The sequence below is a fragment of the Balaenoptera borealis genome, assembly GCF_965194805.1.
Source record: "Balaenoptera borealis genome assembly, chromosome: 14".
Lineage (NCBI taxonomy): Eukaryota > Metazoa > Chordata > Mammalia > Artiodactyla > Balaenopteridae > Balaenoptera > Balaenoptera borealis.
The window spans coordinates 71,729,705-71,748,752 of NC_138875.1; the positions used below are offsets into that span (position 1 = coordinate 71,729,705).

General features: G+C 43.7%; 2 protein-coding genes across 22 annotated transcripts in view; one reads left to right on the forward strand and one right to left on the reverse strand.

The window, feature by feature from the left end:
• The window catches only part of PRR14L (proline rich 14 like), a 63,361-nt gene extending 56,270 nt beyond the window's left edge, over positions 1-7,091 (reverse strand). For 5 of the 10 annotated variants that reach the window (XM_082353034.1, XM_082353036.1, XM_082353035.1 and 2 more), the window contains exon 1: positions 6,902-7,090. Coding sequence is in view for 2 of the 10 variants with exons in the window: in XM_082353030.1 (XP_082209156.1) it covers positions 6,981-7,064 (84 nt within the window). In the remaining 8 variants the exon portion in view is untranslated. Of the gene's footprint in view, positions 1-118; positions 6,502-6,901 lie in introns of those variants that run through there. The other 5 variants (XM_082353030.1, XM_082353029.1, XM_082353028.1 and 2 more) reach the window with 4 other exon arrangements.
• A 2,990-nt stretch (positions 7,092-10,081) lies between these two features.
• DEPDC5 (DEP domain containing 5, GATOR1 subcomplex subunit) overlaps positions 10,082-19,048 on the forward strand; it is a 91,885-nt gene continuing 82,918 nt past the window's right edge. For 11 of the 12 annotated variants that reach the window (XR_014233861.1, XM_082353052.1, XM_082353046.1 and 8 more), the window contains exons 1-7: positions 10,147-10,307; positions 10,997-11,114; positions 14,864-14,951; positions 15,346-15,392; positions 16,563-16,648; positions 17,323-17,406; positions 18,760-18,809. Coding sequence is in view for 11 of the 12 variants with exons in the window: in XM_082353052.1 (XP_082209178.1) it covers positions 11,057-11,114; positions 14,864-14,951; positions 15,346-15,392; positions 16,563-16,648; positions 17,323-17,406; positions 18,760-18,809 (413 nt within the window). In the remaining variant the exon portion in view is untranslated. The other variant, XM_082353050.1, reaches the window with a different exon arrangement.

Below are 19,048 nucleotides of genomic sequence, written 5' to 3' on the forward strand. Positions count from 1 at the left end.
GGTACTCAGAAAATATTTGCTGAATTAACATATACTGAGGGACTCTGTAGAATTCGATTCACTGACTTTTCTTCATTAAGAATTCTCTTTGGAAGAAGATATAGAGAAAAGTGCTCACCAAACACCTGAGCTGTGTCTACGCAGGCTGGCACCCGACATGACTAAGTCAGCTCTTGGGCAAATCCTTCCTGACTTCAACTCAGCACCTCGAGATTTTCCAAGTGCCTTCACAGACACCACTCATTTGATTCTCATAACAACCCAGTGAGCTAAGCAAGGCGGCTGTTGTCTTCCTGTTACAGGTTCTAACACCACACCTGAAGAGGTTAAAGGTGACCTGCCTAAAATATTACATGGTTAACTGAGGAAAGGAGGGGGGACACCCAGGGCTTCCACTGTGTTGGTCATGTTTCACTTCTCACATTGGGTAATGGGAACATGGGTTATTTGCTAAAATGTATATATTTAAGTAGTTCATGATACTGTACTATTAAAGTAATCAAAACAAACGCACACACAGATAGGGAATGGTACACCCAGAACCAGGGTCTCCTGGCCGGTAACTTTTCCATTTTAGTCTACCAAACGCGTGTGGTTTCCACCACAAAATCCACTTGACCTGACCAAGGCGGAAATGATAACCAAATGAGATACTGCACGCTTTCGTTCTTGATGTTTTCCTTAACCCTAAACAGGAGGAGAGAGAAGGTGAGAAATATTTGGAATCTCCGAGTTGATAACGAGAATTTATCAGAAGTACCACAGCAGATCCCTTTGGCCGAAATGCACATAGGAAAGGATGTTTCAGATGTACTCTCACCACTTCCTAATGTCCATCTTTCTCCAAAATAAACACGTTACATACAAGTAATACCCAGAGCTCCCTACGGAACTGTTTTGACTGTTAGGCTGTCTCACCGTCTCTCCACCGACCACGATCAGATTTCTGAGCATGAGGGACTCTCCGAGACACCATGTAACTCCCTCCTTACGACCCAGCGGCCCTGGGCCCTGTCTCTGTTTGTACCCTGATTATGGGGGGAAGCCCACCGATGCCGCTTACACAAAGGCACACGCTCTGCCTCCCCGTCAATGAGCAGCCCGCTCCTTGAGCACTCCTGGGTTGACAACTGTTCCTCCTTGACAGAAGGTCCCCTACACTGGCTTGTGCTGTCTGGATTGGAGCTGGGGCTGAGGAAGGGCAGATGACAGGTCCTCTCATTCCAGACCATTCTGCCTTTCTTCTGGTTTTCCAACCAGTGGTGGCTGATTTACTCACGTCCCTATGCTCTCATCTGCTGAGCGAGCGCCTTAGTGTTTTCAAGGAACCCTACTCAAAGGTGAAAGGACATAACGCGACACCACTAACTTAAATACGAATACTAGAAATTACAGGAAAGCAGACTGCTGGTCCATAAGGTTGAGGTAACACAGGAGGGCTGGTGAAGAAACCTGAATCCAAAAGAGAAGCAAGGAGAGACGCACTGGCATGCAACGGAGTGAGGTGAGACTCACAGGGGACTTTCATAAACCGTGCTGACAAAGGCATCCTTTCTGGAGCTAGTCTTCCCCTTTCTCCTCTAGCTCCTGGATTTCTAGGGGTACTTTAGATTTTAAGCCATTTTGTGTGTGTGTGTGTGTGTGTGTGTACGTGGGGGTTAAGGGATAAAGTGAAACTGCTATTTGATGCCCCCGCTCCCAAAAGGTTGGAAGTGCTCCATTTTAATTTGGTTCAGTTTCCCTTTCCCATCGACAGATAACAATCCAGCTTTTGGTTGTCACACCACATATGCACCGAAAGAGTAAGTGCAGGAAAGACTACTGTAGAAGAGAAGGTGGAGACAAGCTCCGTGGGTCTCCCTGCCTGCCAAGGTGTGGGTGTTCTCAAGTTCAACCCTCGATACACCCCCTTCCCAGGCTTCACTTTTTTGATGACCTCACCTTTTCGTGCAGCTTCTCTGATAAGAGGATGACTCAAAACTGTCCCTTTAAGCACAGAGTAACCACATGATCCAGCGACTCCACTCTGAGGAACATGTGCAAAAACCACATGCCCGTGCAAAAACCACATGCCCGCACAAAAACTTGTACACGGATGTTCACCGCAGAACTGTTCACAAGAGCCAAAAAGTGGAAACAAATCAAAATGTCCATCAACTGATGAACGGATCAACAAAATGTGGTCTATCCACACAATGGAGTATTACTTAACTATGAAAAGAAATGATGTGTTGATTCATGACACAACATGGATGAACCTTGAAAACCTTATGTAAGTAAAAGAAGCCAGGCACAACAGACCACATATTATAAGATCTCACTTACACGAAATGTCCACAGCAGGCAAATCTGGAGTCAGAAAGTGGATTAGTGACCACTTACTGCTGGAACAGTTGGAGAAATAGGGAGTGGCTGATGGACAGTTTTTCTTTTAGGGGCAATAAAAGTGTTCTAAAATTGATTGTGGTGATGGTTGCACAACTCAGACTATGCCAAACACCACTGAATTGTACAATTTAAGTTGATGAATTACAAGTTATATGAATTATATCTTAATAAAGCTGATTTTTTTTTAAAAGAAATCCGTCCCTAGCCCCAACTTTTTCTCAAGCTGTGACCTACGTTTCACTCACAAGGATGGCACCCCCCCCCAAAACGTAACATGCCTAAAATAGAACCCATTCAACCCAGTGAATAATCGAGTATTGCTACATGCAAGCAGCTATGAGAAACAGGATGAGTAAGAGGCTCTCAGTAGCCTTACATGCTTATTTTTGATCCCATTGCCTCTCTTAGTAATGGCACCCCTGTTACCCCAGAGCTCAGACTTGAATCCCCAGACATAACCATATCTGACCATCCACATGCCGTTCAATTAGCACTTGTACCAACGGTCCCAACTCCAGCTGTGTCTCTAACAAATCTCACTCCTTTCCAACCCCACAGTCCTAACTCAAGATTTTGTTCTGAACACAAAATCACGCACAAATACATGCTTCCTAAACAGATGCTTATCACAAAGAGGCAATATTGATAATCACATAAAATGGCTCAAAATATTCCTCAGGGAAAACAGTGCCATTACCTTTCCTACACCTCCATCTATGTTGCAAACTGGTGTGGACCAAAACAGAATTGTAAAGCTTGGTCACCAAAAGATAACTTCCAATATACGAAAGCCAAACGCCACAAAACTACCATCTCTTGATACGTGTGTTTGGTAGAGACATAATTATAAGACGTTTCAACTTGTAAAACAACTAGGCACATCGGCTGTTGAAGCAAAACAGACACTCCTTCCTTTTTGCAGCCTGATTCTGGTCCTCAAGTTTCTCAGCAGTAATGTGAAGTGGAGTCACCAAGGACAGCTAAGTGCCTCAGCTGGAGCCCTCAGAGGTGAAGTCATATTTAGATGCAAGCCTAGAGCAGTTTACAATGATTCTCAGCTCACTAGCTCACATCACTAAACTCTCCTCTCAACTTTCTCCCTCTATCAAGATATTGGTAATGCCACAAGACTGCAGAAACAACAGAATTTTACCATTCAAGTTCTTTAAATTTCTGAATGCAATGGAGCAATTAAAAATGATGGTACAGAAATATACCTCTCCATAGAAAGCTGCCTGAGATGTCTTATCAAGCTAGATAAATATTAGGATTCTTTTATTTTGGAAAAATATATATCCATACAGGAAAATTGTTTTAAATACTATAAGCCAAATATTAACAGTGTTACCCTGGGTGATGGGATCATGAATGACTTATCTGCATGTTGTACTTTTTTTTAAACAATGAGCGTGTATCACACGTGTTAAAATTTTTTTAAAACGTTATATCTCAAGATCCAAATATGAAGCAATAAAGAATAACCGGTAAGTGTATTATCCCTTTATCAGTATCTTTCCAAATGTCAGCTCTCTCCCTCAATCATAAATTTTTTTACACTAAAGTGTTAAATAAACTTGAAGTAAGAGGAAAGAGTAACACATGCTTATAAAATGTAGACAGGGATTTATGGCTTAATCCTTACTAATGATTTATAACCAACCTACTGAGTGAAGACACCAGATAATTACCTAGTTTGAGGTATAAGCAGAAAATAACCCATAGATTCACAAACAACTCTCTCTTGCTGCTACTGGCTTGTCATCTTTACCATTAACACAAATAAGAATTACGTTGTTTAGGGGATGGATTTATCCCAGGGGTGGGGATGGGTGGAAGACTAATGTTTATAAGGAGTATGCAGTACAATTATTCCAATAAAAGAAGAAAGCCCTTTGAATTGAGAATTATCATCTCCCAGTCTTTCTGCTTCAAATGCAGAATCAGTGCTGGGAAGCAGTCTAGTTGTTGGTCTCCAAGCTGGGAAACCAGGGTCCCTATCCTGCCTCTCGCTTACTAGCTGCACGGCCTTGAGTGTGTCACTGAACTTTCCTGGGCTTGTTTTTCACATGTACAATGGACAAATTAAACAAAATAATCGCAAAGCATTGTGTTACCCGTAAAAATCCTAAGACTCTAAATAACTTTTCTGTTTCAGTTTGTTTCAGCACAGCAGACCTACTATAGACACCAACAAAAGTGGTACAGAGCTCAGACTAATCCCCACTGCAAGTACTCAAGGGCAAACAAGGTAATTTAAGAACACTTTACATACGAAAAAGATAGAAAGCTGTTCTTCAGTGTGTCTTCAGGCAATTTGGAAGTGTTAATTCCCATCCCACCAAATAACAAAAGCCAAGGGGAGGATGGGGAAACTACGAATGAAAGATTAACATTGCAGCTCTCGGCCTCATTAGAATACGTTTTATAATACTAAAAACCTGACAAAGTGGCAACTTTAGTCATTCAAACATGCCCCAAAACAAAAGTTCTGGGGGTACAAAGTTTACAGCAGTAAGCAAAAGAAGAAAAAAAATCAAACAAAGAAAACAACAGAACAGAAAGCCATGTGCCCCAATAATCCCATCTGACGGTCTCCCTTCCCTTTAATTCCAAAAGCAAAGGGGCTGCTCTTAACCAAACGAAGCAGTTAATAACACTAGGCACTACCACACTTGTGACAAGGGCCAATACTCAAAATAACGATCAGGCCCTCAGAAGTTCACCACACTCCTTTCACCTTGAGAAAGGGGCTTTCTTTTCCAAAGAATCGGACACTGTAGCCAATCCCTCCCTGAGGGAATTCGGAGAAGGGGGCCTCTTCTTGAGTAACAGAGAAAGAAGAATCTTTGAACAAGATCTCTAGACAAACTGAAAGTGGGGCAGGGAAGTCCATATACTGAACAGGGCCTGGCTCTTCCCCACGGAGTGCACAAGAAATCTCAATAGCATCAAGCACGGCTTCCCCCCGTTCCTCCCTTTATCAGCATGCAGAAAAAGGATCCCTCTGTCTCCACATGGGGAGTGAAACAGTGAAAATACTCCTGATTTCTACTGACAAAGACTCTGCATAAAAGATTTTCATTCCTTTTTCAAAGGAAGGGGAGAAAAGAAACCATCTGTGCCACTCCAAACATACAGCAGGAAAGCGTTCTCCTCTCATAGGTCTAGAGTCTTATTTTTCTTGGGAGAGCAAGAGAAAGAAGTTGGAATCTCCATCTTGGGTGTAGGGGGGTGTGCACATCAGATAGAAGGAAGCTTTTTCGTCACTAGAGCAAGTAGGGGGAGTGGGAGAGGGCATCTCTAACCAGTCGGGAAGGAGAGATAGCTTCTGTGGACAAAGGAAAGGTTGGCTTCTATCAGGTCTCCCTCTTGGAGTACAGACCTGCTTCCAAAAGCAGTCTTTTTTGCAGATTATTCTAACTGAGGCCCTCTTTGTTAATTTGGTAAGTGTGGTCGGATCTAAGACAGTACAAGTGCCTCTTTCTCTGCCCCAGAGAAAAGCCTCCTCAGAAAGTGATAGGGGGTGGGGAGGGATGGGAGGAGGAGACATGCATGGAAAAATCTGTGTTTCTCTGTGGAAGATACCAGTTTCCTTTTTAAAAAAAAAAAAAAAACAAATTAAGTAACAGTAATAGCAACAGTTTTCCAAAAGGTTACTATGTACCAAGCACTTACACAAAATTTCCTTTAGCCCTTAGGACAATTCTTTGAAGAGAGTACCCAAATTAGAGATGGGAGGACTGACAAAAGGTTAAGAAATGAGTCAAGGTCACAAAGATGGGAAGTGGGACACACGCAGGCTTGCATCCATCACACTCCAAACGCCACGCTCTTCACTGTGCGAGGGAAAAGAGCTCCAGGCACACCAATAAGCTCGGGGGCGGAGAAGCGAGGCTCACTCTGTGGACACGACTGGGGGAGGGGAGAAAGGCTGACTAACACCATAAAGTAAATTCAGGATCTTCCTCCCTCTGTACCAGGGTAAAGATAAAAAATAAAGAAGGGAAAATAAATCTATCTTTTACAGGGAAGGAAGAGCCCCCTGTCACTTTTAGGCAACTTGAGTCTTTCTCTCCACCTGGGGGGCGCTGACCAAATCGAGAGAGATCTTATCCCTCCTGAAAATAAGTTCAGAATCGCCCTCTCGCACCCCGGGAGCGGGTCTCCCTCTGCTGACAAGCGCGCCGCAGCCGGAGAAGCGCGTTCGCCCACGACAAGGGGCGTCGCCCGCCCCGAGGAGAGAAGTTGGGGGTCCCCCGCCGTATCGAGATCGAAGAGGAGTCGTTCTCCCCCGCCGGAGCCATGACTCGGAGAAGCCGTTTTCCCCTCGCGACGCAGGGCCCTCTTCCCGGGTCGCTCCGCGCCCGCAGCGCAGCCTGCGTTCCCTTCGGCGCTCCGAGAGGGCGGGGGGCCCGGGCTCCCCTTCAGCCTGCACCGCCCGGCGAAGGGTCCACTCAAGCTGGAGTAGGGCGGGGCGGCTACGCCCGAAGCCTTCCCGCCCCCGGCCTCTTACCCTGAGGTCGGCTCCGCGGCCCGCGCTCGCCCCGCCAGCCCGGCCTCTGCAGCCGCTGCCCCGTAGCCTCCAAGTCTACCTGAGCCTGCGGAGCCGAGAGAGCCCGGGGGCGCTCCGGCCGCCGCCGCCTCTTCGTCTCTATGGTCGCCCCGCACTTCCTCATCCGGGGCCCGAGCTAGCCATGCGGACTCGCCCAGGTCCCGCCCCCGCACTGCGCGCGCGCTCTCCTGGGGCGGCTCTTCCCGCATGGAGCCTCCCGCCCTCGGCTAGCTCCAGTGGCCTCTGCCCCGCCCCTGCGGCCGGGACTCTTAAAGGGGAACACATCTTTTGACTCTGCTCCTGCTGAGCTTCAGGTCCAGTGTCTGACTCCACTGAGACAACTCTGGTCCAGTCTCTTTTCTGGCCCGAACGGCTGCAACTCTCCGGGCCTCCCGGCTTCTACCCTGGCAACCCAAGATATCTTTTTATACCTGGAATCAGTATTTTAGATCATGTCACTGCCCTGCTCCATCTCCTTTCTGGCATCTTGTTTTAATTTCTTCATAGCTTTAACACTAGCCGAAATTGCCGTTTCATGTTTATCGACTCGTTTATCATCTGTCCCTCGCACCCTTGTCTGTTTTGTTCATCATTCTTTGCTCAGCACCAGGAGCAGTGTCCTGCACAAGCAGGCACTCAACAGATATTTGAAGGAAGGAAAAGAACGTTTATTCAAGAGGGAATTGAGACGGTCCAGAGAGTGCAATCAATCCCCAAATCACACAGCCCTGTGTTAAACAGAAATCTGTTGTCTCTTGGAGCTTATCAACTTGGCTGAGTAGAGAGCTAGAGGTTTGGAGGTTTGTGGGAGATTTTAATTTTCTCCTCTCCAATCAACGTATCCTTGAACCAGTCAACATGTGGACCATTTTATCTAAGACAGTGGTTTTCCCAGCTTTAGTTAGGGCTGGAGATATACACACCTAAATGCCAACCCTATTGTTTACAGCCTGTAAGTCCATCCATCGTCTATATACATACACAGTTTACATATAGGCTACCACAGATGCTATTGGGATGAATTAACTAGAAATTCACTTTAGAACATTTCTACACTTATAGTAGCCGAGTCCTCAAGTTCTTTCTCAGGCAACTACGTGCCTATAGAAGAGGATCTGAGAAACTCAGTATTACTGGTTTGTCTTTTCCCTCAGGATCTAATATTACTGCACAGCACCACTATTGATCTCGTCTTTAAAAATGTGATATTTTGTTCAACATGGATTTTTTGGTATTCTTTTTTTTAAAAAAAAAACACATTATTTACATTGCTGAGTTTGTTGGCACCCCCTTAGCATTTTATGCTCTAAATAAGGCAAGTGTCTCATTAGCCCCACCCACCTCACCCTAGTCCTAGTCTTGCTCCTAGCTCTGTGTTAAGCACAAACGGACCCCAAAGAAGCATCATATATATAATTCAATCCCCTAAAAGTCGAGAAGAGCCAATTTCCTGACAAATTCCATGCTTTTGGTGACATTTACTTGGCACTTTAAGTTCTTCTAATTTCAAAGACTTAACATGTCCCTCACCTCGCTTGGCCCTCAAACACCTTGTGAAGGAGGAAGAACACGTACTTTTTATTCCCATCTGTCAGGGGAGAAATTTGAGGAAAGAGAAGTATCCTGTGCAAAGCCACACAGCTAAAAACAGGCAATCCTGCATGTGATTGTAGCACAGTGATTGTAGATTGTAGAACCAAGGCCATTGGCTCTCCAGTCTGGGAGCTACCCGCTCCAGCCTTCCCTAACCCCTAACTTTGACCAGCTTTAGACTTTTTTTTTTTTTTTTTTTGGCCACATGGCTTGTGGGATCTTAGTTCCCCCCACCAGGGATTGATCCCGTGCCCTCGGCAGTGAGATCATGGAGTCCTAACCACTGGACCACCAGGGAATTCCCTACGCAATTTTTTAAAATCTCAAAACTCGTCAAGGTTTTTTACAAATTTTTGCCAAATTAAAAAGTGAAATATTTGTATTTCTAAGATACGACACCAATTTTGGACATCTCTCAGGAGAAGGAATCAAATTCCCCTGAGGGCCAGGGACAGAGAGTCCCCTAAACTCTGGGATGGAAGGACTTCAGCTACTGAAAAACAGCCTGGGGGATCTGGGTGTGCCCCCTGAATTGGCAACATAAACATGTATTTTATATTTAACATTTTATCCTTGACAGGTTTTGCAACTGTTGCAGTCTGCTTGATTACATGTTTTTCTTTACTATTAAAAAATTACAATTATTTAAGAGTTAAGTTATTTAACTTCCGAATCGAATCCTTCACTCACTCCCCAGTCCCTCTGAGGTATGTGACGCTTTTTTTATTTCAACATTCAGAAAATTTCTGAAAACCGTAGGTCAATTAGATGGAGCTGGCAACTTGCCAGGAGTCCTTGGCCAGCTTCAGGCACTGCCCACACAGCTCTGATTTTTAACTTGAGAAGAGAAAGATGTCCCAACAGATAAGGGCTTAGGCTGAACCCTTGGGTGAGACACGAGGATGCTGGTTAAACGCTCAGCCTTCGGAGCCAAGTTGGACTCCACTGGGTCAAGATCTGTCCTTGGAGGAGTTTGGTGTCCTCAGCCTGTTCCCCTGTCTGTGAAATGAGATAGTATCTGCCACCTAAAAGGGATGTGACGATTACATAAAAATGTTTGTGAAAGCTATGGTAGCTATTATTAACAACCAGAGAAGCACAGAACACCACTTGGGGTTTGGAAGGATTTGAAAAGCCCCCCAAGTGGATACTTCCCAGCAGGGGCCATCGCACGTGCTTAGCCCTTTGCATTTTACAAAAGTTCTCCCAGAAACTCTATTTTGTGCCTCTCAGTAGCCCTGAGAGGCCTGGCGAGGGTCCATAACATCGTTTACAGATCCGGGGACATTCGCCCGAGTTTGCCCTGTTGAGGAAATCACTAGGTCGGAAGCGAACCGCTTGTGCTCGGATCTATTTCGGAACTTCTGGGAGAAAAAGGATTTCCTGTACCGGGACGACGGCCCTCAGGCTAGGGAGCGGGAAACGCAGGTGGTCAGCCCGACCTACAGGCCGCACGCGAGGCCCCGCCCCCGGCACGAGCCCCGGATGGGGAAGTGGCGCGGGAACCGAGACGAGGCGGAGGCCCGGCCAGAGCGGCCCAGGGCGGGTGGGCGGGAAGGGGGCGGTGCCCCGGGGCGGAGCCACCGGAGCCGCGCGGCTTCTCAGGTGAGCGCTTGGTGACCGGGGCGGGCCGGCTGGCGCCTGGAGCTCGGGCTGGGGATCTGCACAGGCTCTGCGGGCGTAGGCGGAGCGTCCCGAGGAGGCGCGGGGGCCCTGGCCAGGGTCCGGCCCTCGGAACCCCGGCCTCAAGCGGGAAGGGGCTCCGGAGCTGCGGGTGAGTGGAGCTGCCCGCCCGGGGCCCGTGTTTGGGGATCAGGAGGGAGGGGGCCGGGGCCCAGGTTCGAAACCTGGCCCCACCCCCAACCCGCTGTGTGACCTTAGGCAAGTGTCTCTCCGTCTCTGAGCCTCAGTGGCATCAGCTATGAAATGGGGGTGGAGGGTGCGGGGAGGAACTGCTGAGAGTTTGTGCAGATGGAGGTTTGGGGAATGAGCCTTCCTCTATTTACACTTTCCTTGCCCAGGACATCGATGGCGAAACGTGAGCAGTGGGAATGCCTCTCTGTCTCAGAGACCTTGGGCAAGTCCCTTGCACTGGCTCTCACTTTCCTCATGTACAGATTGTGTGCCTAACCTCTTTTAAGATCTCTTTAATATTTGGGTGTTATTGGTTTATATAGAGGCAAGGTAATGAATGCCTCATTCACTCCAAGTTTTCCCTTTAGGGTATGATAAAGTATCTTCTTGGAGGTTGGACTAGACCCTGGCCCGAATTCCCTTTCGTTCCCAGATTCATTGGTTCTGTTTGTTCAACGTCCCTCCTGGTAATTGGAGGAGTGATTTCATCCGAGGGTTGGTGCCACCTCTCAGCTGAGCAAGGGCAGTATTTTCACTGCCCTGAAATCAAAGAGCAGTTGCAAAGAAAAGTCTGACATTCCAGCCTTTTTGTTTGTGTTTCACTGGCAGGGAGGCAAGATGATTTCTCTCCCCCAAGCTTGGAACAGCTGAAGGAAACAACAGTACAAGATGAGAACAACAAAGGTCTACAAACTTGTCATCCACAAGAAGGGCTTTGGGGGCAGTGGTCAGTATTGATTGGTCTTAGGGAGGTTGTGTAAGTTGGCCGAGGTTCTGATGTGTCTGATGCCTTGAAATTTTCAAACTGACTCGTGACAATCGAGGCTAGGCAGGTAGCTTAACTGAGTGAAGCAGCAAGTGTGATACTGTAGTGGGGAGAGTAGCAGGCCCCTTCTAGAAGCATTTGCATCCTGCATTTTAACAAACTTTGTGAATATTGCCAGCTTACTACTCTTCATTTGTTTTTGTTTTAAAAATTTTTTTATTAATGTATAGTTAATTTACAGTGTTGTGTTTCAGGTGTATAGCAAAGTGATTCAGATATATAGATTTATATACCTATATATATGTATATATAGATTTTTTTTTTAGATATTCTTTTCCTTTACAGGTTATTACAAGATACTGAATATAGTTCTCTGTGCTAGGTCCTTGTTGATTTGTTTGTATCTTTTTATTACATATTTACTGTGTATGTTCTGTAAAATTCCAGTATGCACTGGTTTGGCAGATAAGAGAAACTTATGTTTAATGAAAGAGAAGTAGTGGATGTGCATAAGACAGGTATGATCAAAGCATGAACCTTTGCCTGGCTCTGAAGCACGGTGAGATGGGGCAGGACACAGCATCTTGTCCTGTGTTAAACATGAATCTGGGTATCAGCTGTGCCTCTAACTTTCCCTGTGACCTCAGGCAAGCCCCTAGTTTACCTTAACTACAAATTCCAGCTCTTTAGAATAATTTCTCCATTTCTCTTAGCACCCTGAGTCTATAAACCTGTAGAATAGGAAAGCACCTACTCAAATGATTTTTTTTTCTTTCGTAAAGGAATAAATTTCCCTCTGTCCTAACAACCTTATTTGCTTCAGAAATTAGAATTAACAACACAGTGAGTGTTTTTAAAATTGTAGTTTAGTATGCATTTGTTCCTATGTTATATATGTATAAGCCACCCAAAGGCAAGGACTGCCAAAAAGGGAAAATAATAGTTTCTATATCATAAGGTCTTATGGGAATAAAGTAAAATGATGTATGTATAGTATTTAGTAGAGTACCAGGCTCCTTCGACCTGCTTAATAAATGTAGCCATTGTAATTACCAGGACAAGGATATACTAAGCATTGCTATATTTAAAACACTATTTCTGCTAAAACCACGGTCTGTTGTTAACCCCGTACTTTGTATGCAGCTAAAGCTGCCTAAACGTTTGTGGAGCAGAATTGAACATGCAACAGAAATAACTTTTGACAGAGGAGGGAAGGATACAAGGATACAGTATATACAGTGTATATACAATGTATGCGAGTCTTCTTTTTCATGTGTACAAGACAAAGGTAGCTCTGTGCTGTACCCAGTCTGCTGTAGGACTATAAAGAAAAATAACTAAATAAAATACATCCAGCAATATTACTCAGTCATAAAAAAGAATGAAATACTGCCATTTGTAGCAACATGGATGGATGTAGAGAATATTATGCTTAGTGAAATAAGTCAGACAAAGACAAAAATACTATATTATATCACTTATGTGTGGAATCTAAAAAATGATACAAATGAATGTATATGCAAAACAGAAACAGAGGGCTTCCCTGGTGGTGCAGTGGTTAAGAATCCACCTGCCAATGCAGGGAACAGGGGTTCGAGCCCTGGTCCCGGAAGATCCCACATGCTGCGGAGCAACTAAGCCCATGCGCTACAACTACTGAGCCTGTGCTCTAGACCCCAAGAGCCACAACTACTGAGCCCAAGAGCCACAACTGCTGAGCCCGCGTGCCACAACTACTGAAGCCCGCACACCTAGAGCCTGTGCTCCGCAACAAGAGAAGCCAACACGATGAGTAGCCCACACCTGCAATGAAGAGTAGCCCCTGCTCACCACAACTAGAGAAAGCTTGCGTGCAGCAACAAAGACCCAATGCAGCCATAAATAAATAAATAAATGAATAAATAAATTTATTAAAAAAACAAACAAACAGAAACAGACTCACAGACATAGAAAACAAACCTGTGGTTACCGAAGGGGGGAGGGACAAATTAGGCGTATGGGATTAACAGATACAAACTACTATATATAGATAAGCAACAAGGATATACTACATAGCACAGGGAATATACCTGTTATCTTGTAATAACCTATAATGGAATATATTCTGCAAAAATACTGAATCACTATGCTGAACAACTGAAAACTAACACAATATTGTAAATCAACTGTATTTCAATAAGTAAAGTAAAAATCAAATTTAAAAAATACATCCAACAAGTATTTATTAAGTACATACCTGTACCAAACTTAAAGATTTTGAATATGACAAGGTCCCTTCTCCCTACGGAGCTTTCATGAGCTTGATGAGACAGACATGCAAAAAGGAAATGATAAAATGGAGCAGGAAGGAATATGTGTTCAGGGAGCTTAATTCAGACTGTGGAAGTTAGGGGAAGACTTCATAGAAGATTTGGTATACATCTGTCAATGGAAACAATATACAAAAAAAAAAAAAAAAAAAGCAACTGTGGGATTAACCCAGTACTTCGCTTTCCTAGGCTGAATTTTTGTTAGATCTGATTATATTTGAAATCTGGACATACTTATTTGTCATGGTTTTAGCATAACTGAAGGCCATGTCTTTCCCTAAAACCTACAACAGAAAGAAAAAAAAATCACCCTATCTTTATGATCCTGAGTTTGTTATATTTGAAAGAATTCTCCCCCACCCCCAGTGGGGGGCAGGGGTAGATAAACATATGAAATCACATTCTCCTTATATTTTAAGGGTCTCATTGGACTCTAATGTGAACTGATATATGAAGTTTTCCCCTGATCAGGTGCTGCCCTCCAAAGTCCAGGGTGTTTTATCTGGCTTGATTTTCATGTGTAAGAGGTGGTTGGTTTAGGAACCCTGGACTAGTAACCAGTCCTGGTGTACTGTTACTAGGTATCTACCCTGTGGCAAGTTGCTTTATCTCCTAGGTCATTTCCTTGCTTCTGTTAGATCCAAAGATTTATTGTGAGGGTCACATTCAGACAGTATTTTGAGAAGTTCTGCGAACACTGTAAACAGAAAGGATTTTGTTGTATGTGGGACCCCGGCTGTTTTGTTCCTGGCATATGCCAGATACATGCTATTTGAGGGAGTCAAGGATTGCCACAGAGGCCTAATTCCCAGAGAAGAAGAGTTACCCTCTCCTTGGGAGCAGTGGGCTAGTAGGAAAAGCTCTGGAGACAAAGGTCCCTGAACACTGTCCCCCTCAACTACTCACTAGCTCTGGATTCCTGTGCAAATCCTTCAGTTGAGCTAAATCTCAATTTTTTTTTAAATTAATTAATTAATTAATTTATTTCTGGCTGTGTTGGGTCTTCGTTTCTGTGCGAGGGCTTTCTCTAGTTGCGGCAAGTGGGGGCCACTCTTCATCGCGGTGCGCGGGCCTCTCATTATCGCGGCCTCTCTTGTTGCGGAGCACAGGCTCCAGACGCGCAGGCTCAGCAATTGTGGCTCACGGGCCTAGTTGCTCCGCGGCATGTGGGATCTTCCCAGACCAGGGCTTGAACCCATGTCCCCTGCATTGGCAGGCGGATTCTCAACCACTGCGCCACCAGGGAAGCCCTAAATCTCAATTTTAAATGGAACTTCATCTTGCGAGATGGGGTCATAATACCAAATGATGGGGTTGTAAGGACCCCACGTGAGAACATACACAGCAACCTGCTGCCCAAGTGAGTTCTTTGCTGCCTGAGATGGCTGAATTGTCTTTCAGATGATGAGCTAGTCGTGAACCCCAAAGTGTTTCCTTACATCAAGCTTGGAGACATTGTGGAGATTGCTCACCCCAACGATGAGTACAGGTGAGCGTCCGACAGGAGCAGGGAACTAACTGGGCAGCCCGCTCTTTCCAGGTGATATTTTGTCTAAGGGGATTGAAGGGGAAGATGGCTCTTTGCCTTTGGATAAAAATGGTCCTGCCCTCCAGGATTTGATAAACCAATCATCTTTTAAAAAGTGGTCCATTCTTTTTGTTTTTAAAGCTGAGATGACAACTCTGAACAAATCTGTAGCATTTATCCATTTCCTTGAATACAAGTGCAGGGTTTGTTTTCTAAGGGAACTTTCTCCCATTGTTGTGCTGCCAGTTAGAATATGTCCAGAGTGATCTGTTTGTGTTTTGTGGGTGGTGAAGAAAGCTGGTTAGTTACTGCTGACAACATCCCTTCTCTCTGTTGCTTTTCTTTTTTCCCCCAGCCCTCTGCTTTTGCAGGTCAAGTCACTTAAGGAGGATTTGCAGAAAGGTAAAAATTCCATCTCTCTTCTCTAAGATTTTTACACTTTACTGTTTGAGAAACTGTAAGAAACCCCTCTTCACAATCTCTGGGAATGAGGGCACAGTACTTCTCTCCTTATCAAATTGTGTTCCCGCTAAAAAACAAAATTGTTAGATATCAAAATTGCCAAGGAATCTCATTTGTCAGCATCTTGAGGGCACTGAAAAAACTATATTTAGAGTCAAGAGGACGGTTAATCTGAATAGGTGAAGCTTTACACTTCAAAAAGATTGTTGGCAAAGCATGCTTTTCTCAATATTATATTTTCTTCACAAAATATTTAAGTACCTACTTTGGGTCGGGGCAGGGGAGGAACATATATTGTTGATTACCTGCCACTTGTGCAAGGCACTGTACTGGGAGCTGTTTGTCATTTATCTTTCTTGATTTTCCCACCAACTCTTGAGAGAGTGAGGAAACTTTGTCTTACCGGGATGAGTGGGTTTGCCTGGAGTCAGTAAGTGAAGGAGCCAGAGCAGTGATTCTATTCACTCATTCTGGATCCAAATCCTTTCTTTTTTCCTCTAATGACTATACCATACTGATCAAGGAACTAAAATGTTTATCGATAGCTAATAAAGTATTTCCTTAAGTGGCACTTAAAAGAAAAACTTTTAATTTGCTCTAAAGGATTTTGGTGTCAACCACTTTTTTTGTATTTTTTAACTTGTTGGGAAAACAGTCAGTAAAATCCAGATCCTGAGTGTCCTTCTTACTCTTACCTCATCTCCTGCCACCTGTTAAGTTTCTTACTTACCAGACTTAAGGGCTCATCGAAAAGTTTATTTCTTCCTTAACTACCTCTGCTACTTTCATTCCAAAAGAGAAAGGATCTCTTTCCTCTTCTGAATTTTCACAACCCTTTGAACGTTCTTATGTTGCTTCTTAATTTCTTTCCTTTCTCTCTCTCTGTTTGTCTCTATCTCTGTCTCTCTGTATTATTTGTTTGTCTCTCTCATTTTTTAATTGCTTGGGTTCAGGTCTTATTTCACCTGAAAAGCAGAGAACTGTCCAAGTTTTAAGCTGCTGAAGGCTGAGAACATGTCTTGCCCTTGACAAAGGATGTTGTTTGTTGAATGTCTGAGTAATTATGGATTCGAATATATTTACCTGATCCAGATTCCTTCTCCATTTCAGAAACTATCAGTGTGGACCAGACCGTGACTCAAGTGTTTCGGCTAAGACCTTATCAAGATGTGTATGTGAATGTCGTAGACCCTAAGGTGTGTCTTTGTTCTGGATTTGAATATCTTTTGAGGAATGATTAACACCCTTCCTCAAGATTAGGTCTCTAAGGAAATAATGAGTTACTTAAGTATAGTGTTAGGCTGTTAAATACATAGGTGGTCATACATAGGTCATTTAGATTATAGATAGAATGTAGGTTGCATTTAAAATCCTCACCCCTTTTTAAAAATCTTGTCCTAAAAAGATTATGTATGTATATGTGTGTTTGTGAAGGTAAATGTAAAATTTTCTGTAAAAATACTAACATTTCTTTATGTGTTCTTTTTTTTCTTTGAGAAATGATGCTATAAAATTAAGAGGTAAAAATCGTTGTCCAAAAGATATTATTGACATTATCTAGGGAAATAAAGCCCACAGTTCAATGTCATGTTTGTGTGCCAGAATCAAGACTAAAACACAGAATCACTACTCTGGTGCCCTTTGCACTTAACCACGCAGGATAAGCAGCTATAGTATCTGTTGGAGACTTACCTGTCCTCCAAAGCCTTCTTGGGCAGGGTAAAATTCTGTTTGTCAGGGTTCTACTACTGAATGGTCTTCCAGTAGTTGTCCTTTTGTCAAAAGGTTTCTCCATGGTGAGTGAGTGTTATCTTAGACTCTAAAGTGTGTCAGAGTAAAGCAGAGACATATATTTGATTATCCCTTTTAGGATGTGACCCTTGACCTAGTGGAATTAACCTTTAAGGATCAATATATTGGCCGTGGGGATATGTGGCGACTGAAGAAAAGTTTGGTAAGATATTATTTTTTAAAAAGTCTGTTACTTTTTCCATTATGTTAATAATCCATGTCACCAGGGGGATGTAGATCTAGTATGGAGAAGAGCATAAAATCCTTTCTGATTCCAGCATCACAGACAATTATTGTAAACATGTTGTATGTCTCCTCCCATTCTCTTTTCATGGTTTTTATAAGCTTTGTTTTGCTTGTTTGTTATCAGAGAGTTTTGCTCTGCATTTTTGGTTTGAATGGGGAGAGTGTAATATTATTTTACATTTGAACTTTAGTTTTCAGGTTTTCACTTGATCTCTTTTGCTCCTCACATCTCCTCTTGTGGACAGGCATTTATTACCCTGAATTTATAGATGTGAAAACTGAGATTGAGGAGTTAAGATGAGAAAGCTAGTAAGCAATTGACTCTGGGCTGGAACCCAGATCTTTTTTTCTTTTAAACATTTTTTTAAATTAATTTATTTATTTTGTTTATTTATTTTTGGCTGCGTTGGGTCTTCGTTGCTGCGCGCGGGCTTTCTCTAGTTGGGGCAAGCGGGGGTACTATTCATTGCGGTGCGTGGGTTTCTCATTGCGGTGGCTTCTTTTGTTGTGGAGCATGGGCTCGAAGCGCACGGGCTTCAGTAGTTGTGGCACACAGGCTCAGTAGTTGTGGCTTGCGGGCTCTAGAGCGCAGGCTCAGTAGTTGTGGTGCACGGGCTCTTCCCGTACCAGGGCTCGAACCCGTGTCCCCTGCATTGGCAGGCGGATTCTTAACCACTGCACCACCAGGGAAGTCCCTGGAACCGAGATCTTGTTCCTTCCAGGTTAGACTCCTTTTTTGCTTTACCCTCCTTCCATTATCCTTGTTTATTTATTTTTAATGGACATTTTCCGCTGAACATGATCAGTTCATCAGAATTGTGAGCTGCTGCTGAAAATTCTCCTTTTGGACTTTTTGGCTATTATGAAACAACAAATCATAGGTATAATGTCCACACAGTGTATATTTTCAGAAAGAGATATCTTTGCTCTTGTTTTATTTGGTGGGAGAAGGTTCCATTTTCTAAAATGAGAAACAAATGTTCCATATGTAAATGTGCATATGTATGCAAGTGTATGTGAACATAAGTATATTACTGAAGCTGGCCACTTATTATCCACCTGGTCTTTACTATTGTCTATACTTGCCAAACCTGTAAGAACCTACTGTTATACCTGCCCCAGCAGGTTTTCCTATGGGATAAATCTATTACTCCCATATGTTAATTGAACTTCGGGTTAATAGAAGAGATTCGAAAGCCAGGAGACGTTCTTTGTGACCTTTCATGGCCTTGATGTATTGTTGAATCTCTCTCTCTCTCTTTTCCCTTAGGTCAGCACATGTGCCTATATCACTCAGAAGGTGGAATTTGCTGGCATCAGGTAGATACTATGTCACTCTTGATTTATTAGCTTGTAGCTGGGAATAGCATGTAATGCAGTAACTGCTACATACAGCCTTTGAGGCATGTGGACGTCCTTATAATAAAATACACAATAGCTTAAAACGTTAGTTTGTGGTAGCCAAAACAATCCAAAAGACCCCGAAATGCACTATAGTAGTTTTAAGATGGGTGGATGTTGCTGAAGCCGCCTGGTATTCTGAACAAAGGAGGGATAGA